This window comes from Myxine glutinosa, chromosome 1 (genome assembly GCF_964187855.1).
Source record: "Myxine glutinosa chromosome 1, kmMyxGlut1.1, whole genome shotgun sequence".
NCBI classification, from domain to species: Eukaryota; Metazoa; Chordata; class Myxini; order Myxiniformes; family Myxinidae; genus Myxine; species Myxine glutinosa.
In genome coordinates, this window is record NC_136261.1 from 263,717,858 (window position 1) to 263,744,348 (window position 26,491).

The window sequence follows — 26,491 nt, forward strand, 5'->3', positions numbered from 1 at the left end:
AGGCAAGAAATAAAAGCTGACCTTCTGTACTCTTGCCTCATTCATGTTTTGATATCAAATCCAAATTTCTTGAGTCAGAATATAGCAATAATAACAAATTTGACTTCATTGTTCCAATACTTATGAAGGGCACTGTATGTCCATCTTTAGGCAAGCTTGAAAACATCTTGAAAGTCTCAAGAACTCTCATGCTGGTTTCCTTTGACAAAGTCATGGTCATGCAATCTCTGGTGTGTACCTTCCCTAAATCCCCTCCCTTAACTTTAAACAGCCTCACCACAGCCTCTGTTTGAGACGAGGCAGAATGCTGCAACTTAATGTGAGCATGCAAATCTTATACGTTTCCAATCAATTGCTATGTCGCGGCTTCTTCCTCAGCAATGGTTGGAACAGAAAACAGAAAATCTGAAAAAGGAGGTCAGGACCATCTCTAGGAACAGAGATCTTTATGGTCACCATTATAAATTGTTCTTTATGGTCACTATTTTCAATTGCAATGGAAATATGTTTCTGTACATTTTGCAATCAACATAATAGCTCATGAGCCTTATTAAAAGTATTTTAAAAAATAGCTTATTTGTCATATAGAGACTCTCACCGTGTGCTCCAGAATAAGAGTTGATGCTTGCTGCGTCTTCAATGTTAACAAATAATTCATTGGCTGAAGACACCGATTCCACTTCTTCCCCAAACTTAATTTCTGGTGTTTTGTTCTTGACCAGTTCTTTGGTGTCGCTTGTGGAAGGGAAGTATGATGTGGAAGGCCTAGTTATTGCCTTGCGGGACGCAGGGCTCTGTTGCTGCATTTTGCATGGGTCATGTACCAAGGTATTGTGAGCCATACGTCTAGCCAGAGAATTTTTTGTGGAGACTGCAGAGAAAACAGCAGTGAGAAGGTCAGGTTCTCCATCATCCTGTGCAAAAGAGGTTTGGGCTCAATTTGGGTATTCTGAATGAACTATTGTTGTTATTAACAAAGGTAGGTTCAATTTACTGGTCTCAATGAACAACATTATAAATCTAAATTAAAATTATATATATATATATATTTACAGAGCCACATGTAATCCAATATATACACAAAGAATTAAGTTAAGCACCCCCCCCCCCCCCGTTTTTTTACAACCTCGCACATTACAAGTTTGTTGTCGTCAAAACAGTGTAATATACCCATGATATTGCTATATTTTCTGGAGAAGTGATATTATGGTCACATAAAAACATAACAATCATGCCGTTTTCAATATTTTATTCTGCATAATTTAAGGTGAAATCTTTTGGGAATTTTAGGCATATTTTCACCTCAATTTAAGTATGGAGCTATAGGTCCATCACGGACAGTGTGGATGACGTTTATGTTTTCTAACGTACAGTCATTGTTCTGAGAAGACCTCTAGCGATCTTTGCGTCAATAACGTGTGTAGGACCCACGTGATCGGATCACTGACTCAACCAATCACTTTTTTTCACTTTGATCACTCAATTTCATCAATGGATAATTGCTAATGTCATACCAATCATTATTTGATCTCACATACCTTAGAATATATGCCAATGTATACATATACACAAAGAATATATATTAGGGGGTGCTTACCTTAATTCGTTGTGTAGGGGTGCTTAACTTAATTCTTTGTGTATACATAAATATATGAGCAACTCCTTCTCTCATTCCCCTCCACCCCATCACACATTTCCCTCAAAACCTTAATCCACTCGCACACTTATTCTCATTTTTAATTGCCTTCTTTACACCTTCAAGCCTTGTGTTGTCTTAACGCTTAAGGTGGCTGGCTTGAGATTGCAATGTCCTGATTTGAAGCCCCTGTCAAGCCGCTGATTTACACTAGATGGGTTGACTCAGCCTGTCATCCTTCCGAAGTCAGCAAAATGAGTACCAGATTACTGGGATGAATGAGCCATTCAAGTATCCTGTGTCGAAGTGGCGAACCGTCCAGGATTGTGCCCAATAGGCTGGGAAACTGCTTTGGCAGCCATATGCATCTAAAGATGCAAAAGGAGTGATCTTCTTCTTCTTTACACCTTCACATACTTCCACTCAACCCAATCACCCACTTCCCTAAATCCCTTCATCCACTCCCACCTCTATCCCTTCTCCCACTACATTTTATACACCTTTTCCTTTGAGCACAAGTGGCAGGTTTATCTAGCCACTGAATCAATCTAACCACTCTACATTGGACCCTTTGTATGACAGCTTTACCCTATAGTCTTCAAATGTCATGACCAAGACTGCACATAATATCTTAAATGAGGCCTCACTAAATTCCTGTACAGTGTTAACACTACATTCCACTTTTGATTTATAATTTACCATATCAAATTTGAATTTGGTACACCTACTGTGTCAAAATTGTTGATGAAATGATAAATAATAACAGTCCCTGTACTGATCCCAAAAGTACCCCAATACTTACAACCTCCCAGCCAGACATCCTCTATGCACAACATCTCTGTTTCCTACTAGCAAGTCAATTTTCCATTATGTTAGTTACTCTGCCATTCATCCCCCAAGCCCTAACCTTAACTCACGGCCTTCTATATCAAAGGCCTTCTGAAAGTCTTGATATAATACATCCATTGCACTTCCCTCATCCATCCAATCAGAAACTGTTTCATACAACTCCATTAAATTTGGTAAATGTACATCGACTCCCTTTTGTAAATCCATGTTGAGTGCCTTTAATTAGTTTTAAATATATATATATATTTTAATTAAATGGTTCCAATCTGTTTCCAAATTAACATCTCTGGTGTCTTCCCCACAACTGAAGTTAAACTAACTTGTCTATAGTTTCCCAATACCTCTGTATATCCTTAAATGACGGAGTTACATTTGCTACTCTCCAATCTTCTGGTACCTGTCCTAACTCCAATGAACTGTTGAAGATATTAGCTGACATCACACTTATTTACTTTGTCACCTCCATAAGTACTTTTAGATGCATATTTTCTATTCCTCAGAGTTGTATCTTCTCTTAGCTGTCCAAGCTGCTTCTTCATTTCCTCCACTCTGACCTGGATCTTCTGTAAAGCCGTTCCTCATGCCCGATATAGATTCTCTCAGCTATTGGTAATTCCCCTGATTGTTCTTGTGTAAATATTGAAACAGAATAACTATTTAATTAGCCTACCATCTCACTTTAATCACTAACCAAACTCCCTATTGATACCCCTCTAAGGGCCTACATTTGTTTTCACTTGTTCTTTCCCTTTATTAACTAAAATAATGCCTCGTTATTACGTTTAATATTATTGACCATACCGTATCCATCTCATGTTCTCTTTTGGCTTGCCTAGTTATTTTCTCAACTTGCCTCTGTTTTAACTCATATGGATGCAAGTCTGACTCCATGAGTCATGTTGTTTAATAGCCAATACATGTCTTCCACTTATCCTTAGTAACACTCCTTTCCCTCCTGCTCAACCACCCAGGTAAACCAGATATCCTCCAATTCCCAGTCACTCTTTGCTTCTCATCACCAAGCCAGTTTCCAATTCAGTGGGATACTCCACCAGCCAATCCAAAAACCCTCACCTCAGCCAACAGCCTTCTATGTGGTATCTTATCAAAAGCTTTTTGAAACCCTACGTATACTACATTCGCTGCACTTCCCTTATCCGCACAGTCAGAAACTGCTTCATATAATTCAAATCAATTAGTGAAACACGACTTCCCTTTACTAAATACATGCTGACTCCCTTTAATTAGTTAGAAATTATTCAAATTTTTCCCTATCCCTTCCTTAATTAACATCTCCAATACCTTCCCCACAACTGAATTCAAGCTAACAGGTCTATAGTTCCCCAATTATTCTCTGGAACCTTTTTTAAATAGTGGTGTTAACATTTGCAACTTTCCAATCCTCCTGAACTTATCCTGACTCCAATAACCTGTTAAATATATCTATCAACATCACGCTTATGTGCTCTGCCACCACTGTCAATGTGGTGAAATTGTCACCTTAGTTACGACCGATGTTATTCTACTCATTGCCGCTACGCGGCTTCTATAAAAGAGACTGCCTTTCAGCGCAGAAGGTAGTTCTGTGCCATGTAACTCTATAGCACATCCGGGCTTCCGTAGAATGGTAAGGATTCTGCATTGCGCGCTGCATGCTCGCTTCACTAGATATCACCTGTATACACCTGAATGTACCTGTAGTAACACTAATACTATGATTGCTGGTTCTCTCTCGAGATGCTGTCTGGGATCGATCACGATTAAACTCTACTCTGAGACAATGTTGTATCTCTGATTCTTGCAACAGTCATTACACTTGAATGCATGTTATCTGGCCCCAGAGCTTAATAATCCCTTACTTTTCCTACATATATATGATCGATATGACTTTGGTACATTAATAAGGCAATCCACCGCACAAGACTCTCATCTTTGATTTTGTGTCGGGAGACAATGGATGCATGAAGTTCGGAGAACACACAATATTCCATCAAGTTGTATTATTTCCATTTCAAAAAGAATAACATCCAATTAGGGTTGTGGAACAGCGACAAGAACAATGTAAAATAAACCATGAAAATTTTTGATTTGTTACTTGATTATAACCTAGGAGACACCTAGGAGACGTGCTGAATGGAGAAGGTGGATCAGACTCGGCAACGGTTGCTAGAGTGAGATGTGCATGGAAGAAGTTTCGGGAACTGAGTGGCATGCTGATGAGGAGGGGAGTGTCGTTGAAGCTTAAGGGAAAGGTGTATGTTGCATGTGTGAGAAGTGTTATGATTTATGGGAGCGAGACATGGGTAATGAACGTAGAGCAGCAACGAAGGCTGGAAAGGGTGGAAATGCAAATGGTTCGGTGGATGTGCGGTGTATCGTTGAGAGAGAGGAAGACAAATGATGAATTGCGAAAGATGATGGGAATAGAGCTTGTGATGGATGCTGTGAAGAGGAACAGGTTGAGATGGTTTGGTCATGTGTTGAGGAATGATGAAAGTGACTGGTTGAGAAGAGTGATGGAAATGAATGTTGAAGGAAGTAGAGGACGGGGAAGACCGAGAAAGACTTGGCTAAAGATGGTCGAAGAAGAAATGCGGGCAAGGGGGTTAACAAGGGGAGATGCAGAAAATAGGGCAAAATGGAGAAGATTGTCATGGGGACCGCAATAGTCAGGGACCTTAGGGATATTTTGGTTCAAATTCTTCTAAAAGCATCAAATTTGGCGCAGATGTTGCCCATGCCATACTCTTTCGATTTTTGACGGGCGCCAAGGGCGGTATGATCCGTGGACCATACCGGTCCATCCCGCCATGTCACCTGACCTATGACGTCATAATTAGGATATGCATCCAATCACATGGCGTACTATAAGTGGTCAAAGTTCAAAATGAATCGATCGAAAAATGAAGGCAGGGATCCATTTTTAAGGTTTTCATAAAATCCAATATGGCCGCCAGGTCACATGACCTATGACGTCATATTTATGACATGTATACAATCATGTATACATGAACCCGGATCATGATCGCACAAAAATTAAACACAAGGATATGGCATACAGTTCATAAAACATCAAAATCCGTACCTTTGTAATTGCATATCGACTGATGAACTGCATATGCCTGAAAATTAGGAAATAGAAATGTAAATATTTCCTCTAATTGTCAAAAATAAGGTCAGAGTTCGATTACCCAACCCAGAAACATAAAATGGTGAACCTCGTGTAAATCTTGACAAAAAACTCAAAAACCGACATGTTTGACTCAAAAATGACATTTAAGATGACCTTGAGGGTTGACCTTGACCTCGAATCATCAAAATAACATCATAATTGGATTCCTCGACCTCGAAAACCCCTGAAAAGTGGTATACATGATTCCAACCCTTTTGGTTATTTAACTGATTTTCCTCTAATCCAGGTGGCGGCCATTTAGTATTTCGCCAATATGGGGCCCCCGGGGGGGGGGGGGGCGCCCGTTTTGGCGCCCGTCAAAAATCGAAAGAGTATGGCATGGGCAACATCTGGGCCAAATTGGGTGCTTTTGGAAGAATTTGAACCAAACGGCCTCAAAATATCCCTAAGGGCCCTGACTACAAGGCTATCCCCCACTCTTGCAGGGAAAATGGCCTTAAAATGCATGTTGTTGTTGTTTGTTGTTGTTACTTGATCATAACCACTTTTGTAGATAAAAGAAAGATAAAATAAAGATCTGTATCTTTCGCTGCTTAAGTTAAGGATTTCCTCCGAGACAGAAAATCATAAATCTACTTTTCCAAGTGTCAGGAATGGAGATTGAGCTTGTATATAAGTTATATAAATAGCTTATATATAAGTTATATAAATAGCTTGTATATAAGTTATATAAATAGCTTGTATATAAAGTTAAATTAAACTGTTTTTAATCCATATATTATTATTACTTACATCACAATCAGCACACTTGTCTTGAGCATTTGTGTCCAAACTTCCGGCCTTTGTTTCTGAAAATAGAGAAAAACAAAGAGAGAGGGAGAGAGTTTTGGATCACACACTAAATTCCCTATGGAAGCAAACAAATAAAATATAGATTTCGTTTGATGTAAATAGGGCTTTACACATATTGCAGAACGGAGGTGTTACGTTTAATCTGCCTCAACGAAGCAGTAGACTAACATAAAACTGATTTTTTTTTATTTTACACATTTATTACCTCCGCCATCAAAGGTGGACAGAGGTTTTGTTTTTACCCCGGTTTGTCTGTTTGTTTCTCTTGTCTGACTGTGATCAGGATATCTCAAAAAGTTATGGATGGATTCGGACGGAATTTGGTGGGCCGATTGGGTGTGTGACAAGGACGAATTACTTAAATTTTGGTGAGGATCCGGATACTAGAATTTTATAAGTTATTCTTCACAGTTGAGAGATGGGGCCAATGACGATATATAGCATGGTATTTCAAAAAGTTGTGGATGGGTTATCACAAAACTTGGTGGATGAGTTGAGTGGGTGAGAATAACAAGCGATTCGATTTTGGTTCAGGTCCGAATGCAGATCCGGCCTATCAGTGGGATACAAAATGTAAACTGTTCAGCCTTGCGGAGGAATGCGCTCAACCGAGTGTCTTTCAATTTTCAATTGTGATGTGGTTGTTTTTGGCTCCCACCCACATTCCTCTATATTTTATTGAAGCCCAGGAACCTAACCCCCTTTTCCCACAGACCCTTGGTTTTAACGATCCATCACGGCTTTTCGTGGCATTTTCCAGGAACGTAACCTGCACAATATTTAATGGTTTACTGTGTGTGGAATTTGAACATTGAATCATCACATTATGAACTACTAGCAGGGGCTACCTGACGATGCCCCGGGGGATTGGGGGGGATACTGGCACCGCCAGGCTGGGTGCAGACCTTTTCTCGGTGGTGGTTTTGGGACGTATTGGACATTGCAAAGCTACGGAGTTATTGGCCTCATGGTGGTTACCTTTTGCCTGTGGGGCGGTGGTAGCACTGCCTGACCCCACATCCCAATTACACTTTATAGCAGCATTTAGTGGCCTCAAAGCAGACATCAAGGCCAATGTTTGGTAGTTCAAAACCTTTCCCAGATTCTGAAGTACCTACACCCAAAATTTAGGGCCATTGTTGCTGTCGCTCGGCCGTGAAATAATAACGTACAAACACACAAAAGCACAGAAGCGCAAACACACAAACACTTGAAAATATTTATAAGATGTGCTCGGATGACACAAAACAGGCAAACCTATTCAACTTGAAACAAAGTCGAACTTAAATCTTTTTGGCAAAAAATATAGTTAAACTACTAGCTGCCAAAACATGGAATTTTTTTAACATACCTGCTACATCTGTGGCGTCATGCTGTGATAATTTCGTGTTGGCTAACATCTTGGGCGAAATGCATTCGTCTTCATTAGTCCATGTATCATGCTGCAATGCTGCTGCCTGGCAATATCCGAGAAGTCACCAACAAATCACAAACATAAGTCGCTGTATGTCACACTATGTCATTGCAAAACTATACATTTATTTACATTTTATGGTAAATATTTTCAAGATGATAATTTAATAATAATAATAATAATAATAATAATAATAATAATAATCATCATCATCATCATCATCATCGTCAATATAACAACTGCAATGGAAGCGATCCTTGCAGTGGACAAACTCACTTTGCTCAGAAGGTTCTGAACACGTTCCTCCATACTGCCAATATCTACATTGCTGCCACCGAGCAAACTGTTTTCCCTGAAAACAGGATACAAAAAAAACATGGAATAAACAGAAACAGCTTTTAATTGGGTGGAGCCTTGACCTCTTCCCAATTAAACTACAAAACATTAACTTTGATGTTCTTTACTACATTATCCATCAAAAATAATTACTCACTGGGCAGCCTCTTTGGTTAGAAGGCTGAGTGTGTGGGAAAGGTGCTTATTCATGGCATTCAGTTCATTGTGACTTTCTTTGAGCTGTTGTCCCATTGATTGGCAGAGTTGTTTGGCTGACTGGTACCGTGCTGTCAAGATTGCTGTACGTTCCTGTTCCACTTCCAGAGCCCTTTGTAGACTCACCACATCATGCCCATATGTCTGGCTCTTAACTTCAGTGACCTAGCAAAATCAAGAAGCATCAGGTAATTATGCAGTACAGAAACACGTCTCCAAAATACTGTTATGAAGATTATTTGTCAATCTTTATTGAAGCAACTACAACGGCACTCTCACGTCGCAATCTTTATTGAAGAAGCAACTAGAACGGTACTCTTCGACGTCAACCGATATGCCTCCACTCACATTATTACATCATTATACATACTGGTACCAAGTTTGATTTAAATCCTTTCGGCTGTTATCAAGTATCACATACTTATCTGCCATTACCTCTGACCTTTTTGCTTTGACGCCAACATCTAATCAGTTCAACATCGAATCCCATCACTGGTTCACAAGTTAGCGCAGTAATATACTTTTTACCCTCACGGGACTGTTGACCTCTGACCTCTTAACCCCATAATCTAATCCTTTTATCTTGATATCATTATACATACTTGTACCAAGTACGACTGGTTACCTTCAGCCATTCTTAGGTTATCGCAGTAAAGAAAACCTATCATGGCCGACGCACGGATGGACAGCGGACAGACACCCAAAAACATAATGGTTCTGGAGACTTCATCGGTGGAGGCATTAAAAAAGAAAAAAATTGGAAAACAAGTACAGATACATTCAAAGTACACCGCCCCCATGCCATCTAATTAAATATCCTCCAGCGCAGCATTGCCTTCGGCGCCCGGCCACACCGCCGTGCAGCTCATAGACCATTGGGTGAGAGAGGTGTACAAAAATTGATTGGTTAATTGCATAATTAAAATCAATAAATGATAATCATAAAATATTTTCTTAATCAATTGGCTAATAGCATACCTAAACCATTAGTGCTTCATCCAAAGCTGTAACTTTTTGAAAATTAATTAAATAAGTCATTAATCCAAAAAATAATTAATTAATTGATTAATTAATAAATCAAAAATATCGTTCATAGCCACATCACTTGGTCACGGTCCTGTCCAAATATCAGCTTCCCAGCTCAAAAGGTGCCTGAGATATTGCCCAGATGAGAAAGATAATAAATAAATAAAAACCACCGTTTAGAGGCCATTTTTCCCCGCAAAGCAGGGGTTGGCCTATTTCGGGGACTGTGGTTGTTGTTGTTTTTTTTGGTCCCCTTTTGGTCCCCTTTACGGCCGGATGCCCTGTTTGTCGCCTTTTTACGACACAGGGAATTACCAGTGAACTGGTACTCAATTAGCCGACCTCGGAAGGATGACAGGCTGAGTCAACCCACCTGGCGTTAATTCAGCGATCGACCGGGATTCGAACCCAGGATCCTTGGATCCTTGGATCCTAAGCTGGCACCCTAGCCGTTAGCCCAACACCAGGCTAGAGAAAGATAATAAATAAATGACTAATAATGAAAATAAATAAATAATCATAATAAATTTAATAATTAATCAATTGGCTAATAGAACGCACAAACCACCACCATTTCATCCGAATCTGTAAAAAAATAATTAATCAAGTCATTAATCGAATAATAAAATAATTAATCGATTAAATGATTAATCATTAAATCAAAAATAGCCTTTACAGCCAAATCACGGTCATTGGCATGTCCAAATATCAGCTTCCTAACTCAAAAGGTGCGTGCCTGAGATAATGCCCAGAAGAGAAAGGAAATAAATAAGTACTTAATTAAATCGATAATTATAATTAAGTAACGAATCAATTAATTGATTAATCCAAAAACAAAAAATACAGTTTTTGACAAAGTACTTACTCACTATTGTGCCCAAATTTCAGCTTCCTAGCTCAAATGATGGCTGAGATATCGCCCGGACAAACAAAAACAAATGAAAAATCGGTCAGAGACCGAGGACTTGCCGGAATGCACTTTTTTTTTTTAAATCGGACATTTTGGATCAAAATGGTGGGAAATCTATACATGTATATACGCTAAGCAATGGAAGGTAACAGAGTATGTGTATGCATATCTCTTGTCCTTTCAGAGTTATAGTGGTTTGAAATATATTTTCAATGAAAACTTGGCCCCCTGACCTTTGACCCCAACAAATAATAAAAACAAAGCATTTTTGACCATTTTATGCCACATGTTATTTTTCGGGAATTGAATGATGAACATTTTGGTGTTGGTTAGAAGGGAATCGGATAATGTTTGACAGTTATTAGTAAAAAAACAATTTTTGACCTTGAGTTTGATTTTAAGGTCACTCAAGGTCAAAGGTCATGGTGCCAAATGAAATGTCGTATGTGACTTCCTATATGTTAGTAACAGTACGTGTATGCATATCTCTTGTACTTTTAGAGTTATAGTGGTTTGAAATATATTTTAAATGAAAACTCGACCCCCTGATTTCACGTTTTGGGTGAACTTGACAATAAGGATAACAAGAAAAAGACCAATCAGAGATTGCAAACCCTCGCCAGGATGTATTTTCAGTGGTTTTTAAGGCTTTTGTGTTAAAACAAATTTGGCGGCCAAACCACGTGACCGATGACGTCATCATTATTTGTTTTCTAAACTAATTTATTCCTAGATTACGCTCATGAAATTTCATCTGGATCGGATGAAGTTTTATACTCGTCATATTATGACTTCATAATGGAGGAACCTATGTCATCATCATTAACATATGTTATTCCCCATGGAGAGTTCTTTACAATGAGCCATGTCTCAATTTTTTCTATTCAGCACTTTGAGGTAGAGGTGCAAAGTTTTTCGGTTTTTCCAAGATAGCGGCTGAACCACGTGACCAATGACATTTTTTTTTTTCTCCACCAGTTTATGCCGACATGGCGCTCAAGAAATTGCATCTTCATTGGATGAAGTTTTGTATTTGTCGAATTATGACGTCATAATGGAGGCCTTGGGCCTAGAGTTAAAAATTGGGCACAGTCTATTCCAGGGCCCGGCAAATATGTGTGTAAAGTATGGCGATGCTATGTGCAACGATGTAGACATAGTACTGCGCACAAACAGACAGAGAGAAACCAACCAACAAACATACTTGCCGGAATCTTGCCGGTGGGGATCTATGGGGATCTATGCCGGTGGGGATTCAAGTAACAAACAAACAAGAAAACAAACAAACAACCGGAGTGAAAACTGAGTACTCCCTTTCAGTGTGCGTCATTGCCAGGCCCCCTTCTGTGCCCAGCAATGATGTTATGCAGCGCCTGGAGATGGCATAGGAAAGGTGCGGTGTACAATAGTAGTGTGAACAATGTTGAATCTGATCAATTTGTAATTGGGAATAAGTAATTGAAGAATACAAACTGCCCTCTGACACTTTACCAGCATTCACTTCCATCATAGAGATTCCCATCATCGGGCTCTTGCAAGTACGATGATTGGCTCATATTGTATAAAATATCAGTAAACTCTATTATGAAAGGCATCATTAACATATTGTTGGGCACTATTCAACCACATTCTTATTAGCCCAACTATTGAAACTGATGTTATTTTACAATTTTGCATGTGATGTGGCATAAAGGTGATGTTACACAGAAATGTCTGAATCATTCTCAAAATCAACGGAGTCACTCGATTCCTTTTCCAGGTGGTATTTTTGTAATATTTGATGTAAATTGGGGACAGGCAGAATGATAACATATTGTTGCAGTTTTGTAAATAAAGGCAACCCCCCCCCCCCCCCCCCCATAGTTAGTTACACCACAACATGTAGCCTCGCATAGTTAGTTATTTCTTATTAAATGTGAAGTATAGTCTCCTTCCCGGTGTTAGTATGCGTTGAGGCAGGCAGGGTAATGGTCGGCCTCATTGCAGCCTAACGTGCCTTGTCATGGGCCTAGGCCAGGCCTTGCAGGCCCAAGGGAGGAGCTGGAGGGCGTGGCCGGTGAGCAGCCAGCAGCCAATGGGAGCTGAAGGGAGTGGCCAAGGGTGACCAATAAGGGGCTGTCACGACACGTGACCCCAGGCGGCCAATGGAGGCCCGTGGAACGTTCGAGTGGGAGTGTTGGGGAGCTATAAAACATGGCCCGGACCCCCGCTCGCGCTCTCTTGCAGGCGCTCTGAACTCTCTCTGCCTCGCTGACCCCGAGATACGCTCCTCGGATTCCTGCTACTTGCACGACCTTGATCAACCCCCCTACCGCGAACATCTCCGTCTGTGGTGTGCCAGGTTGGAGCGATCCTTGGGGGTTTCCGTCCAACGAGCCCGTCCAGGCAAACGGCACGAAGCCGCCGCGCTTTGTGCGCATTACCCTCTTCCTCCCCTTCCCCGAACGAATCTGAGGGCCCTTGTCTGGGAACCTAGGTAAGGCCACTAAGATTCTTCGCTGTGTCCCTTTTCTGTGAAACTGTACATTGTAAATAAATCCTGTGGTTTGGTTTCCAACCTGGCCGTCATCGTCCCTTCAACATTGGCCTAGCATTGCCCGAATTAAAACCGCTAAATCGGGTTCAATAGTGTTAACGGCACGAGTTACACGATACACAACCGCTCGGGTGTCCAGTGCCAGCGTGACTCATGTGAGGTTCAGTCCCCGTTCTCACAGCTGCGTGTGTCGGAGGTACTCGGGTCGTGACCGTTAACCCTTCCACACGTAGCTGCGGGCTCGGCAGCTGGAATTGCTTAGCAATCCGTCCACCACGAGTGTAGTGTGGGTGGCGGCCTCGTGGACTCGGAGTTCGAGGGGGAGCAGGGCTTAACCCCCCCTTAGTACGTAGACGAATCCGAGATCCGCAACAATATATTTCATGGAAAGAATTGTTTTTACCTGCTTGTGCAATCAAGCCCCAAGTGCCAACAAAACTGCTATTGAGGGAAATACAATGACCTTTACGGACTATTGTGGATAGGACATTCCTAAAATCTGTTTGATCACCAGATGTTTATTCTTGGGGTACATTCTGCAGTGTTATGAAAGAAAACTCACTGTGGGACACATATGGGACAACTGGGGGACAATTACACATTGATGGAGGAGTGGAGGAATGAAATGAAAAAATTAAAATCGACAAAAGAAAGAGTATGGGAGTTTATGAAGAATGGGTAGAATGGTAAAGCCATCACCCCAGAGCCAATGCTCTGAGAGCAAATATAGCAGACCATTGATCATGTGATCAACTGCACTGTGAATTCTGCTAGTACTTATAAAGTATACAGTCATGTGAAAAAGTAAGTACAACCCATGTAAAGTTTTGACTTTTTCAACATATTTCAACATACAGCTATTTGATCTTCATTTCAACAATATTGATAGATAAAGGTGATATAATATAACAAGTATCATGAAACATTTACATTTTGTCGTCCATTGTATAATTTAAATAAACATAAATGCAAATTTCGCATGTGGAAAAAGTAAGTACACCCTTGGCTCTAATAGGTGGTATTGCCCCCTTTGGCATAAACAACCTCCAGTAGGCGTTTCTTATAACTGTCTACCAGTGTCTAACATTGACTGGGAGACATTTTTGCCCACTCCTCCATGCAGAATTCTTTCAGCTGTGCGATGTTTGAGGGGTTTCTTGCATGCACAGCTCGTTCCAAATCCCCCGACATCATCTCGATGTGATTTAGATCCGGGCTTTGACTTGGCCATTCCAGAACCCTCCATTTCTTTCTTTTCAGCCATTCCTTGGTGGATTTACTGGTATGTTTAGGGTCATCTTCATGTTGCAAGGTCAACCTTTGGTTGAGCTTCAACTTTCCGACAGATGGCCTCACATTATCCTCAAGCACCCTCTGGTACAATGAAGAATTCAAAGTGGATTCTATGATAATGAGCTGCGCAGGCCCTGATGCAGCAAAGCTGCCCCAAACCATAATATTTGCACCACCATGCTTTACAGTTGGTATCAGGTTCTTGTGGTCAAATGCTGTCTTTGTTTTTCGCCAAACATGTCTTCTGGTACTGTGGCCAAATAGCTCTACCTTGGACTCATCTGTCCAGAGCACATTGTTCCAGAAGTGCTGGTCTTTGCCGAGGTGTTCATTGGCAAACTTTAGTCTTGCCCTGATGTTCTTTCTGGACAGCAAAGGTTTCCTCCTGGCACACCTCCCATGTATATCAAATTGTGCAGCCTCTTTCCAAAAGGTAGACTCGTGCACTTTGACAACAGTGGCAAGAGCTACCTGTAGATCCCGTGATGACATTCTGGGGTTCTTAGAGACTTCTTTCAGCATCTTGCGGTCTGCTCACGGCTCAACTTGCTGGGGCGGCCTGGCCTGAACAACTTGGCAGTTGTTTGGAATCTTCTCCACTTGTAGACGATCTTCCGGACAGTCGAATGATTGATTTCAAATTGTTTGGAGATCTTTTTAAATCCCTTCCCAGACTCGTAGGCATCTATAACCTTCTTTACGAAGGCCTCAGAGAGCACTTTTGATCTAGGCATGGTGATGCCACACACCAACAACAAAGAGCAAACCAAACTAAATGTCTGAGGTTTAAATAAGACAGGTTCCTCCAAGATCTTCTGTAACGATGTTGTAATCATTTGCACCTGAGCTGGTGCACCTGATCCTAATTTTAGGTATTTGAAGTAGTGATAAATGTAGGGGTGTACTTACTTTTTCCACATGCGAAATTTGCATTTATGTTTATTTAAATTATATACAATGGACTACAAAATGTAAATGTTTCATGATATTTGTTATATTATATCACCTTTATCTGTCAATATTGATAAAATGAAGATGAATTAGCTGTATGTTGAAATATTTTGAAAAAGTCAAAACTTTACATGGGGTGTACTTACTTTTTCACATGACTGCATATATACTAAGCATCAAAAGAAACTTATCACTTTCATTTTTTGAAATGTGCAGCTTTACAAACACGTTTCTTCAATTGTAATGGCTGATTATGTAACGGGAACTTCACTTCAATCACCTGGTTGATCAACAATGGCATGCTTGAGTGGTTCTGTATGGGGATCTTTCCCTTTAAATAATGACCCTCATAATGAAATCCTTCAGTTCTCATGGTTAGACATTAATTTACTGCTGTCTATAGTTACTAGAGGAAAGGCTTCTGACAGGGAAAACAACAAGAAAATTCAGATGCCACGCCTGACATCTGAACAACATTTAAAGACAATTGGGATGCTTGAGGCTGGTGTAAGCCAGCGAACAATTGCCCAACGTCTTGGTTGCTCACAACTTGCAACTTCCAACCTGGCCAGGCGTTACGGTGAAACTGGAACTGTGAATGATGGTCCACGAAGAGGAAGACTACGGGTAACCACCCCAAACCAAGACCGCTGGATTGTGCTGCAGCATCTTCGTGACGTTTCCACCCTGTGACACAAACAGCTGCAGTGACAAAAGGTCACCACAACAACTGCATCAGTGTCTTTATTGTGCGGAGGTGCTTGAGAAGTCAGGGCCTGGTGGCAAGACGTCCTTGCAGAGGTCCAGTGTTGAAGGCAGTGCATCAGCGGAACAGACTAAGATGGTGTCTGCAGCATCGCCGCTGGACACAGCAACAGTGGAGTGCAGTCCTGTTCAGCGACGAGTCCAGATTTTGCCTCCATGCTGCTGATGGGCATCAACGGGTATGGCGCAGAGGTGGGGAAAGGTATGCATCATGCTGTATTTGCCAGATCAGTCATTGGGGAGGACCCAGTGTGATGGTATGTGCTGGCATTTCCACCCATTCCAGGACACCTCTGGTCGTCATCGAAGGCAATCTCACTAGTCAGCGTTATGTCAATGAAGTTTTGAGACCTCATCTGCTGCCATTTCTCCAGGCTCATCCTGACATCGCAGTTTTCCAACAGGACAACGTTCGACCCCGTGCTGCTCGCCTGACCACCAACTTCCTCAAGGAACAGGGTGTTGAAGTGATGCCTTGGGTGCCTTATTCCCCTGACCTCAATCCCATTGAGCATTTATGGCATGATCTTGGTCGACGTCTTGCATCAAGGAGATCAACGGCTGTCAATCGCAAATGCTCATTCAAGGCTTGCAGGAGGAGTGGGACAGACTTCCCCAGGACCACATCAGACGCCTGGTACAGAGCATGCGTCGGAGGTGTACAGCCTGCATCACAGCTCAGGGAGGACACACACGATATCGAGGACTGCTGTCATTCTGTCCTTGACTGTTAGGAGTGTTGTGTCCATTCCTGTGTCATTTTGATTTGACTGTATTCATGTGCGTTCCTTTGTGTTGCAGTGATGTGACTTTGTTGCACCACCCCTTGTGATGTTCATGCTTTTTGTTTTTTTTTGTGATTGAGGCAACCTCTTGTTTATTGACATGTGTTTAGTAAAGATAGTTGAACTTTACCTCTGTGTTCATATATTTTTCATTTTTGCATGGAGGATTTCAATGAGTGTCCTTCTAAAGATTTGATAAGTTTATTTTGATGTTGAATTTACATAGAGATTGATGGCAGAATCGCAATCGTGTTCTGACCAATATTTGAATGAAAAAATTATGGGGGACCACTTTGGGAGATATTTTGGAGATGGCTAATCACAGCTCATTGACATGCCAATGCAAGAACTAGTTTGCTGCTCTGTTTATGAGCTGAAAATGCAGTTTCTTTTTTAAAATTTATAACTACCAGAAGTATTTCCAAAAGTGAAGCCAATGTTAGCACTAATGAAAAATAAAACTTCCAAAAGTGAAGTCAATAATAGCACGAGTGAAAAAAACTTCCAAAAGTGAAGTCAAGCATTGTCGTAATTGAAGAGATTGGGTTAAAAAAAAAGAAAAAAAAGAATATGAGCTCGTGGAGAAGCTTGTCCATTTATCACGTGCAAGACAGAGAAATTAGTTTACATCAATGTATTTGTACATTAATTACCAGGACTTTAGTCGGCAATGAATAAATGTATATAATACATGGGATTTGCGTCCATGCTCACAAATACGAGCCATAGGTTCAGATTGGAACTCTAAACAGGAGAACCCTAATTATACACTGGATATTAACATTTCACATAATACAGACTTGGCATTTAATGTGGAATATATTTTTTTTCTTGACTTGGGTTTACTTTCTGAACTCATTATATCAATCTGGTGAGTTTATTTTACCTTTCGGTGATGTCTTTGTTGAAAGAACCATGTCACTGATTGTCTTTCACAGCAAGAAGTCAATAACAGGATTATATCACAGGTGGCGTGACAAAATGTAAGGACAGGTACATTTGACGATTGCCTTCACAATCGGGTATATAAGGGTTGTTGCGTTCTGTATTAGTGGAAAACAACTGCTGCACGTCTACAAAAGTTATTGCCGCTTCCTCTGGAGATGGTCCGTCAACTTGACAATGCTGCTTGTCATGGAGTGGTGGCGTTACGAAATTCTGGCATGAAACAGCGTGCTATTGCTCAGCAGTATGGCATCACTCAAGGTCAGGTGTTAAAGATCCTGAAACGAAATGCTCAGAGGGGTGTCCCTACTCCAATACCGAGGCCAGGACGTCCACGTAGAAACACAAGGAGAGATGATCGCCAGCTGCACTGGTTAGTCTGCAATGGCCGTACCAAGTCAGCTAATCGGCTTAGGGCTGAGTGGCAGCAACTGACAAATGTGCCTGTATCCAGAAGGCTAGTCAACCAACGACTGGTTCAAGCAGGCTATCGTGCCAGGCGTCCCCTGAGAAAGCCACGCCTGACCAGTCAACACAGCCAGCGCCGATTGCAGTGGGCCAGAGAGCACCGTCAATGGCAGCCAGGACACTGGAATCACGTGACCTTCAGTGACGAGTCTAGATTTCTGGTCTATCGTCAAGATGGCCACGTCCGAGTGCGCAGACAAGTGCATGAAGTCCTCAACAAAGATTGTATAGTGCCAAGAGTCCAAGCTGGAGGTGGTGGGGTGACAGTTTGGGCTGCTTTTCATGCAGGGGCAAAACTGACCTGGTTGTTCTGAATGGAAACCTGAACCAGTTCAAGTACAGGGTTATTCTGGAAGAAATATTGCTTCCACTTGCTCGTGCAGCCTTTCGAGGAAACTTTGTCTTCCAAGATGACAATGCATGGCCTCATCGTGCTCGCATGATCCAACACTTTCTTGCTGACCGTGGTGTAGAGCATATGGAGTGGCCTACCATGTCCCCGGATATGAATCCGATAGAGAACTTGTGGGCAGAATGAACGCGTCAAATCGACAACTTGGACCAGCAGCTGACATCTGTGCGTGAATTGCAGCAGGCTTTTGTCACTGCATGGCAAGCGATTCCTGTCCAAACCTTGGCAAATCTCGTGAACAGCATGCCTCGACGTGTACGTGCTCTCCTGAATGCTCGTGGGGGTTACACGAAGTACTGAACTGTAATTTTACTGTCCGTAATCCCAGTCATAATTTAGCTTTTGTTTTTGTTGAAATTTTTTTTGGCTAATATGCAAAATAAAGAGATACTTCTGGAAAACGTACAGAAGTTTAACACAGTACTGTCCATGAATTGAGTTCGATATCAGTTTACATCACTTTCAAGGATCAATTTATTTGCTTCGAAATGTCAAATGTGGTTTTTGTTTCTTTTAAAGGTCACATTAACAAAATCTAGAATAATTTCAACATAATTCCAATGAACTTTTGGTTCTAAGTCATCTTGAAAAGTAAGTTCACCCCCACAAAAAAAGTATTCCATATTAAATGCTAAGTCTGTATTTGGGTGGCTGGATAATAGCATACTCACTATTGAATGGTTTATTGCAGATTATATTCCTGGCTGGGTCGTACTTAACTAAAACCTGCCCTCTGATACTTTACCAGCAAGGGGAAATTTCAGCCCAAAGCAGTTCAGCCTCAAACGGTGCGCATCGCGTGGGTTATGTTGTCTGCATTCCAGTTGTGGATGTTAAGTATCACAGGTTATGTTTCAAAATTTGTAGAATATTGTGTGGCCAAATCCTCTTTGGGGTTTGGGGAATCATTAACTTGTAGAAGGTGGTTGTGGAGGATGTAGGATTGGCATATCAGTTTCCGCATTCACCAATTCAGCTTCCCATTTATTTACCTGCTCTTTTGCTTCATTCTTCTCACTCAACGTCTCAGAGATGTCTTCCTGAAAAATAGTAACTTTGTGATTCACACCATAAATAAAAGCACCAAAATTCCATTATTGGCATACTACTGGTTTCTTTACTTTTTATCATGCAATCGACAGAGTGAATTCAAACTCGAATCTGCATCCTATATGAATTCAGCAGAAAGACAGAAGGATGCTGCAACCGGCACATTATTGTGGCATACACCAGTTTCAGGCACAAGAGGTCTCACTATACTCAAAGACCCACAATATCTCATATTATTAATACTATGACTTCTAAACTGACCCATCCATGATATAATAGATAGATATGAATATAAAACTTTTTTTGTAAAAAGGAAATAATTAAAAACTCTGGATCCATTTTAACCCATGACCTCGTTAAGTAGTCAATACATTTAAATTTCGCACCAATTGAACAAGTCAGGCAATCTCAGCTTGGCAATAGTCCTATCTTCAGTAACAGTCCAATCCAGGCCTACCTCCGAATGATAAACATCAATAGAAAGCTTTTGGGATAGTGCCCAAGCATTTCTCATACTAACATCAGTATGATCAGTATGTAACATCAGGTCGATCAGTGACCATTGTTAAAGGCAATTTTAAAATCACAGATCTAAGTACGGATCATTGAGGAGTGTGTGCATACGTCACACGCAGTACAAGATCATTTGAGGATACCAGGGTACTCAAATTGCCTAAGTACATGGGATTTGAGGCTGGGATCTTGACACGTTTATTTTTTTTTTGGTATACAGAATCGAGGTTCGTGTAAGAGCCAACACATCGAACATGAAAACATGCACAGACACAAAACATACAATGAAGGGAGCGGGAGACAAGAGGAGGAGGGAGAGGGAAGCACACGCGCACAACAACAGTAGAGAACTAGAAAGGCTCTCAGTAGAGAGCACATCTCCACCTGGTTGGCCATATCACTCAATGGTGAAGAATCACTTACAAATTAAATAATGCTCACATCCGATTCCATATTCAGATCTTCACCAAAATCGAATCGATTCTTCCTCGTCTCACACACAACCTGTCCAAAAAGTTTCGTCCAAATCCATTCATAACTGAGATATCCTGCTATGTATCGTTTTTGGCCCTATCTCCCAATGGTGAAGAATCACTTTTAAAATTCTAGTAGCCGGATACGAATCCGGATCTTCACCAAAATGGAATCATTTCGTCCTTGTGACATACGATACATTTCTGACAAATTTCGTCCGAATCCGTCTAAAAAATTTTGAGATATTTTGTTCACAAACGGACAGACAGACAGACAGACAAACAGACAAACAGACAGACAAACAGACAAACAGACAGACAAACAGACAGACAAACAGACAGACAAACAGACAGACAAACAGACAGACAAACAGACAGACAAACAGACAGACAAACAGACAGACAAACAGACAGACAAACAGACAGACAAACAGACAGACAAACAGACAGACAAACAGACAGACAAACAGACAGACAAACAGACAGACAAACAGACAGACAAACAGACAGACAAACAGACAGACAAACAGACAGACAAACAGACAGACAAACAGACAAACAGACAGACAAACAGACAAACAGACAGGGGTGAAAACATAACCGCCATCCACCTTTGGTGGCGGAGTTAACAAGGATGTCGGTAGATCTGCGGAAGGGGGAGTGCTGGGGAGGAGGGAGCGGTGCACGGTAAAAAGCAAATTAACACGACTAGGAATTTCACTACTAGGAGTTTCAGGAAAGAAGCTGGGGATTGAAAGGCGGATTTGGGGTGTTTTAACGGGGGTAGAAAAGATCAAGGTTTTGGATGGGGATATTTGATGCTCACTGTTGGACAATGTGTTCAGAAGGCTAAACAGGCCAACACCATTTGTGTTGCTTTCAATATGATGTATACAGTATAATGTGAGGAAAGCTTCCAAACTTATTTAAAGGACAAACAGGATGTCAGTTGAAAGAAACTTGAATTTAGCTTTATGGAGACTTACTTGATTAAGGGTGTAGTACTGGTGAAAATTTGAGAAAACTACATAGGTACCTTTGAGAGGTATCTAATTTTCAGTTTTTCTTGAAAGATATAATCTTGGCTCTCAGACCAGTTTCAACGCTTTTGTCATATTACATGCATATAATTTGCATAAATTAGACCGTCAATAAAAAACAAGGAAAAACAAAGAACACATTTCTACTTCTATCTTCTATGTCACCTATCATTCTTTTCACACAAAACTTGGTACATGTATTATACATGTGTTACTCTACTACCTGATGAGGATTTTGTGAAATTATGTCAAATGTTCACTAATTAGCTAATTATGCCAATTACCAGATAAAACTTGGTTGTCCTTCAATAAATCCACAATGGCTACTCCTATAAACAAAAGCCTTCATCATTTTAAAGGAAGTGATATTCTGAATATCCTGTCCAAATTTCAGCCCAAAAGAATGATGCAAATTAAAGTTATAACAAATAATTCTACTTCCGGTTATTGAGGGGCATGTATGATGTTAGAAAATTTGAATTTTTCAATAATTAGGGGTACTTCTATGACCTCTAATAGCATGATTCTTGTTTATAAGACTATAAGGAAACTGTTCAGCTTATTTAAAAAAAAAAAAAAAAAAAAAAAAAAAAAAAAAAAAAACCTGTTCACCAGTACTATACACCCTTAAACTAGAACACCACTCAGTAGAGCGCATACTCCCGCCGTGGGTCAAGTTGGAATAGTACGATTTCACAAAAGTTTGAGGGAGTAGTTCAGTGACAACACAAGACAAGACAACACAAGACAGACACTGCACAGATATATATACACAAAGAATTAAGTTAAGCACCCCCCCCCGTTTTTTTACAACCTCGCACATTACAAGTTTGTTGTCGTCAAAACAGTGTAATATACCCATGATATTGCTATATTTTCTGGAGAAGTGATATTATGGTCACATAAAAACATAACAATCATGCCGTTTTCAATATTTTATTCTGAATAATTTAAGGTGAAAATTTTTGGGAATTTTAGGCATATTTTCACCTCAATTTAAGTATGGAGCTATAGGTCCATCACGGACAGTGTGGATGACGTTTATGTTTTCTAACGTACAGTCATTGTTCTGAGAAGACCTCTAGCGATCTTTGCGTCAATAACGTGTGTAGGACCCACGTGATCGGATCACTGACTCAACCAATCACTTTTTTTCACTTTGATCACTCAATTTCATCAATGGATAATTGCTAATGTCATACCAATCATTATTTGATCTCACATACCTTAGAATATATGCCGATGTATACATATACACAAAGAATATATATTAGGGGGTGCTTACCTTAATTCGTTGTGTAGGGGTGCTTAACTTAATTCTTTGTGTATATATAAAATATATAGAAGATAATGTTTAAAAAAAACAAGTCAATTTCACTTACATATTCGGATTCAGCGTTCAATTCTACATAAGTGAGTGTATTTTGAGGCATGTGTGACTTCAAATAATATTGTAAGCCAGGAAAAACGTTCGTTTCATTCCTTAGGGATACAACATGTAAAACTGGCCCAAACGTCAAAACAAAACTCGCTCATTTTAAGTCGTACACGCTAATGCGACCACTCATTCTTCTGGGAAGAATCCCGTGCACATGCTGGTCGCACTTATAATTCACCTAATTCTTTATAAGTTCATCAAATACTGACACCGCGATTGACATTCGCCGAGGTAAATGTTGTGTTGATATCTCTTCTGAGATAAAAAAGAAAAGAAAAAGTTTTAAAGCATTATACATATCAAACGATACATTTTATGAAATAGGGAAACCTAATACATACTTTGGTGGTTTTAAAATGACAGAATGTCTTTATTAGAAAAAAAACAAACATTGAAGACGACGCTGCTAAAGAAAATACACCACTCTAACGCATAACCACGAGTTTAAACTACATTTACAACAAATATGAAAACTATTTTCATATCACAATGTTAATTAAAAACACCTCACAGCCACGTGATTTAAAAACACCTCACCACCACGTCATTTTACACCTCACCACCACATAATTCAAAATATCTCACCACCACATAATTCAAAATACCTCACCACCACGTGATTCAAAACCACCACCACGTTATTAAAAACACTTCACAACCACGGAAACAAAAGTTTCAGGGAGTAGTTCAGTGACAACAGATACTGCCCAGATATGTAGATATATAGATAAATAAACATGAAAATCGCAGAGCCAGAATTATTTTTTGGTCTGGGAAGCCCATGCGAGGTTTCTTCTTCTTCAGCCTCCCACAACCCTGGGTGAATATGCGATCTTTTAAAAAAACAGTTCGAATTTTGCCAAATCTGTTTTATTGTTAATATACCTCAGCCATTGACAAATCTGGAATTATAATTTTTTTTGAGGTTCAAATTAACCTGGGACTGTGTAAACGATGTCTGCAAGTCTGTACATGTGATAAATAAATTAATCGTCCACATTCGAAGACTTCTTCTTCACGCAATAACAACTTCCAGCTTCCAGACCGTACATCCAATCATCTTCTAATTTTGCAAACTTGTTACTCTTCATGACTTTTACTAGAGTATGACGTTTCACGTCGATCAATGAAGTGGTTCAAGAGATATAAATGTTTTTATTATGTGCGTTTAATTAAAGGCTTTCTCCAAACCACGTGACCTATCGCAAATTCCAAAAGCGTATTTTAGTAGACTGATATGCTGAACAGATTTGTGAAGTTTCCCCTCGATTGGATCACAAATGAGGGAGGAGCTAGGTTTTAAATGTTTGTGCTTAAAAACGTCATAACTCTGAAACCATATGATGCATGACGTCATGCTTGCTGACTTTTTTTTGTTCGTCATGGGTATGCGATTCTGCCTGCAAAGTTTGGCCTCGATCTGTTCAGGCGTTTTGGAGAAAATTGGATTTTAATGTTTTTCACTCAAAACAATATGGCGGCCGAACCACGTGACCTGTGACGTCATAATTACCATTAATATATTCTGCAGACCGAGTCCCTCCCATGGTAAAAAATTGCTCTCAATCGGTCCAATTATTGCAGAGAAAATAGTTTTTAAAGGAAAACAGAAAAAAAGATTCCCAAAAAAACTTCCTGGATCCGGAATCATTTCCTGAGCTTCAACAAAAACTAATCAATTCTTCCTTATCCCAAGTGCAATCATCCCACCAACTTTCATCCAAATCCGTTCAGAACTTTTCCAGATGTCTTGTTCACAAACTCACGAACGCACGCACGCACGCACACACACACACACACACACACACACACACACACACACACACACACACACACACACACACACACACACACACACACACACACACACACACACACACACACACACACACACACACACACACACACACACACACACACACACACACACACACACACACACACACACACACACACACACACACCTCCCTGGTGGGAGTAATAAATACAAGGAGCTGTTAATGTCTGTCCGCCCACCTTTTGGATGGTATGAGGAATAGATCTGCGTAATGTGAAAGTTAAATCTTGAACGGTTTTTTAAATGTCGCGTACACAAGCCATGTTACAGAGATAGTTGCCATGGCAACATAATTCAGCCAATCACAGCCACGATCTAATCAGGTTGAGAGAATGTCACGAGGAATAGATATCTGCAATATGAAAGCTAAATGTTCAATAGGTTTTGAAATAAAGCGTATACCAAAGTACATGGACGGATGATCCGTCGGTCAGCCGGGCAGAGCTCATTTTAATGCCTTCCCCCTGCCCCTGCCCCCCCCCCCCCCCGGCTCCGACCTAATTGTCAGAGAGGCAGGAAACAAAAATATTTCAGCTCACTTAGTGCTTCCTTTAAGAGTTGATTTTGAACTAACGACACACATTTTAATTGCTGTTGGGTATTGTGGGCTTGCCATTTACACAGCTGATATCATTATTTATTAGACATCCTACAGACGCAAATGAACACTCGTTCTACTCTGCGCGCATTGCACATCACGTGCAGCAAATTTCACCTCCCTGTGCCTTGCATTGTGATTAAAACTAGAACAATGCGACTGTCGCCAATATGCCTCCGCATCGTCCCACAACAGGTAGATGCCATCACTCTGCATATGTATGGGTAGTGGATCACGTTTGTGAAGTTCCGTGTCGATTGGATAAGGTTCGTTTTTCTATCCAAGATGTCTGCCAAACCACCTGACCTATGACATCATAATTTTCAAACTATATGCAACAGTGCTGTTCGATGATATTTGTAAAATTTTGCATCGATATGGTGAGACAAAACTTTCAGGGTAGGAGTGACACCCATGCAGAATGTTTTTATGAGAATTGTGATGTCATAGGTCACGTGGTATGGCAGCAATCTTGGATTAAAAGCGAATTATAATTTTTAAAAATTCTCGGAAATCACTGAATGGAAAAATTTTAAACTTGGCCCATTGTCACGTACTCCCAATGGGGAACAAAAGCATGATAATGATGACATCATAGGTGAAGTGGTATACCAGCCAAAAATGTTTTTAAAAATTCCTTATCCTAAAAATCTGAAATTGCATGCACATGATCTATGACCCACTTGTATTGAAATATTAAATTTATGACATCATATGTCACATGGTTTGGCAGCCAATTTGGATTGAAGGAAAATATGAAATAATTATATCTCTGAAACCGCTCACCCTATCGATGCGAAATTTTACAAATATCATCTAAAATGACTGTTGCATATCGTTTGAAAATGATGATGTCAAAGGTGACGTGGTTTGGCAGCCAGCTTGGATAGAAAACGAACCTTTTCTGATCAACACAAAACTTCACAAACATGATCCACTACCCATACATATGCAGAGTGATGGCATCTACCCATTGTGGGACTATGCAGAGGCATATTGGCGACACAGTCGCATT

The 26,491-nt window shown here is 40.4% G+C and overlaps 1 protein-coding gene across 9 annotated transcripts in view; it reads right to left on the bottom strand.

Annotated features, from left to right (window-relative positions):
• The window catches only part of LOC137436893 (neurabin-1), a 74,662-nt gene that overhangs the window by 9,677 nt on the left and 38,494 nt on the right, over nucleotides 1–26,491 (bottom strand). For 6 of the 9 annotated variants that reach the window (XM_078786491.1, XM_068131121.2, XM_068131114.2 and 3 more), the window contains 6 exons: nucleotides 19,520–19,567; nucleotides 8,378–8,601; nucleotides 8,161–8,236; nucleotides 7,822–7,927; nucleotides 6,411–6,466; nucleotides 599–914 (listed from right to left, as the gene is read on the bottom strand). In XM_078786491.1, the coding sequence (XP_078642617.1) occupies nucleotides 599–914; nucleotides 6,411–6,466; nucleotides 7,822–7,927; nucleotides 8,161–8,236; nucleotides 8,378–8,601; nucleotides 19,520–19,567 (826 nt within the window). The remainder of the gene's footprint in view (nucleotides 1–598; nucleotides 915–6,410; nucleotides 6,467–7,821; nucleotides 7,928–8,160; nucleotides 8,237–8,377; nucleotides 8,602–19,519; nucleotides 19,568–26,491) is intronic. The other 3 variants (XR_013624930.1, XR_013624928.1, XR_010986387.2) reach the window with 2 other exon arrangements.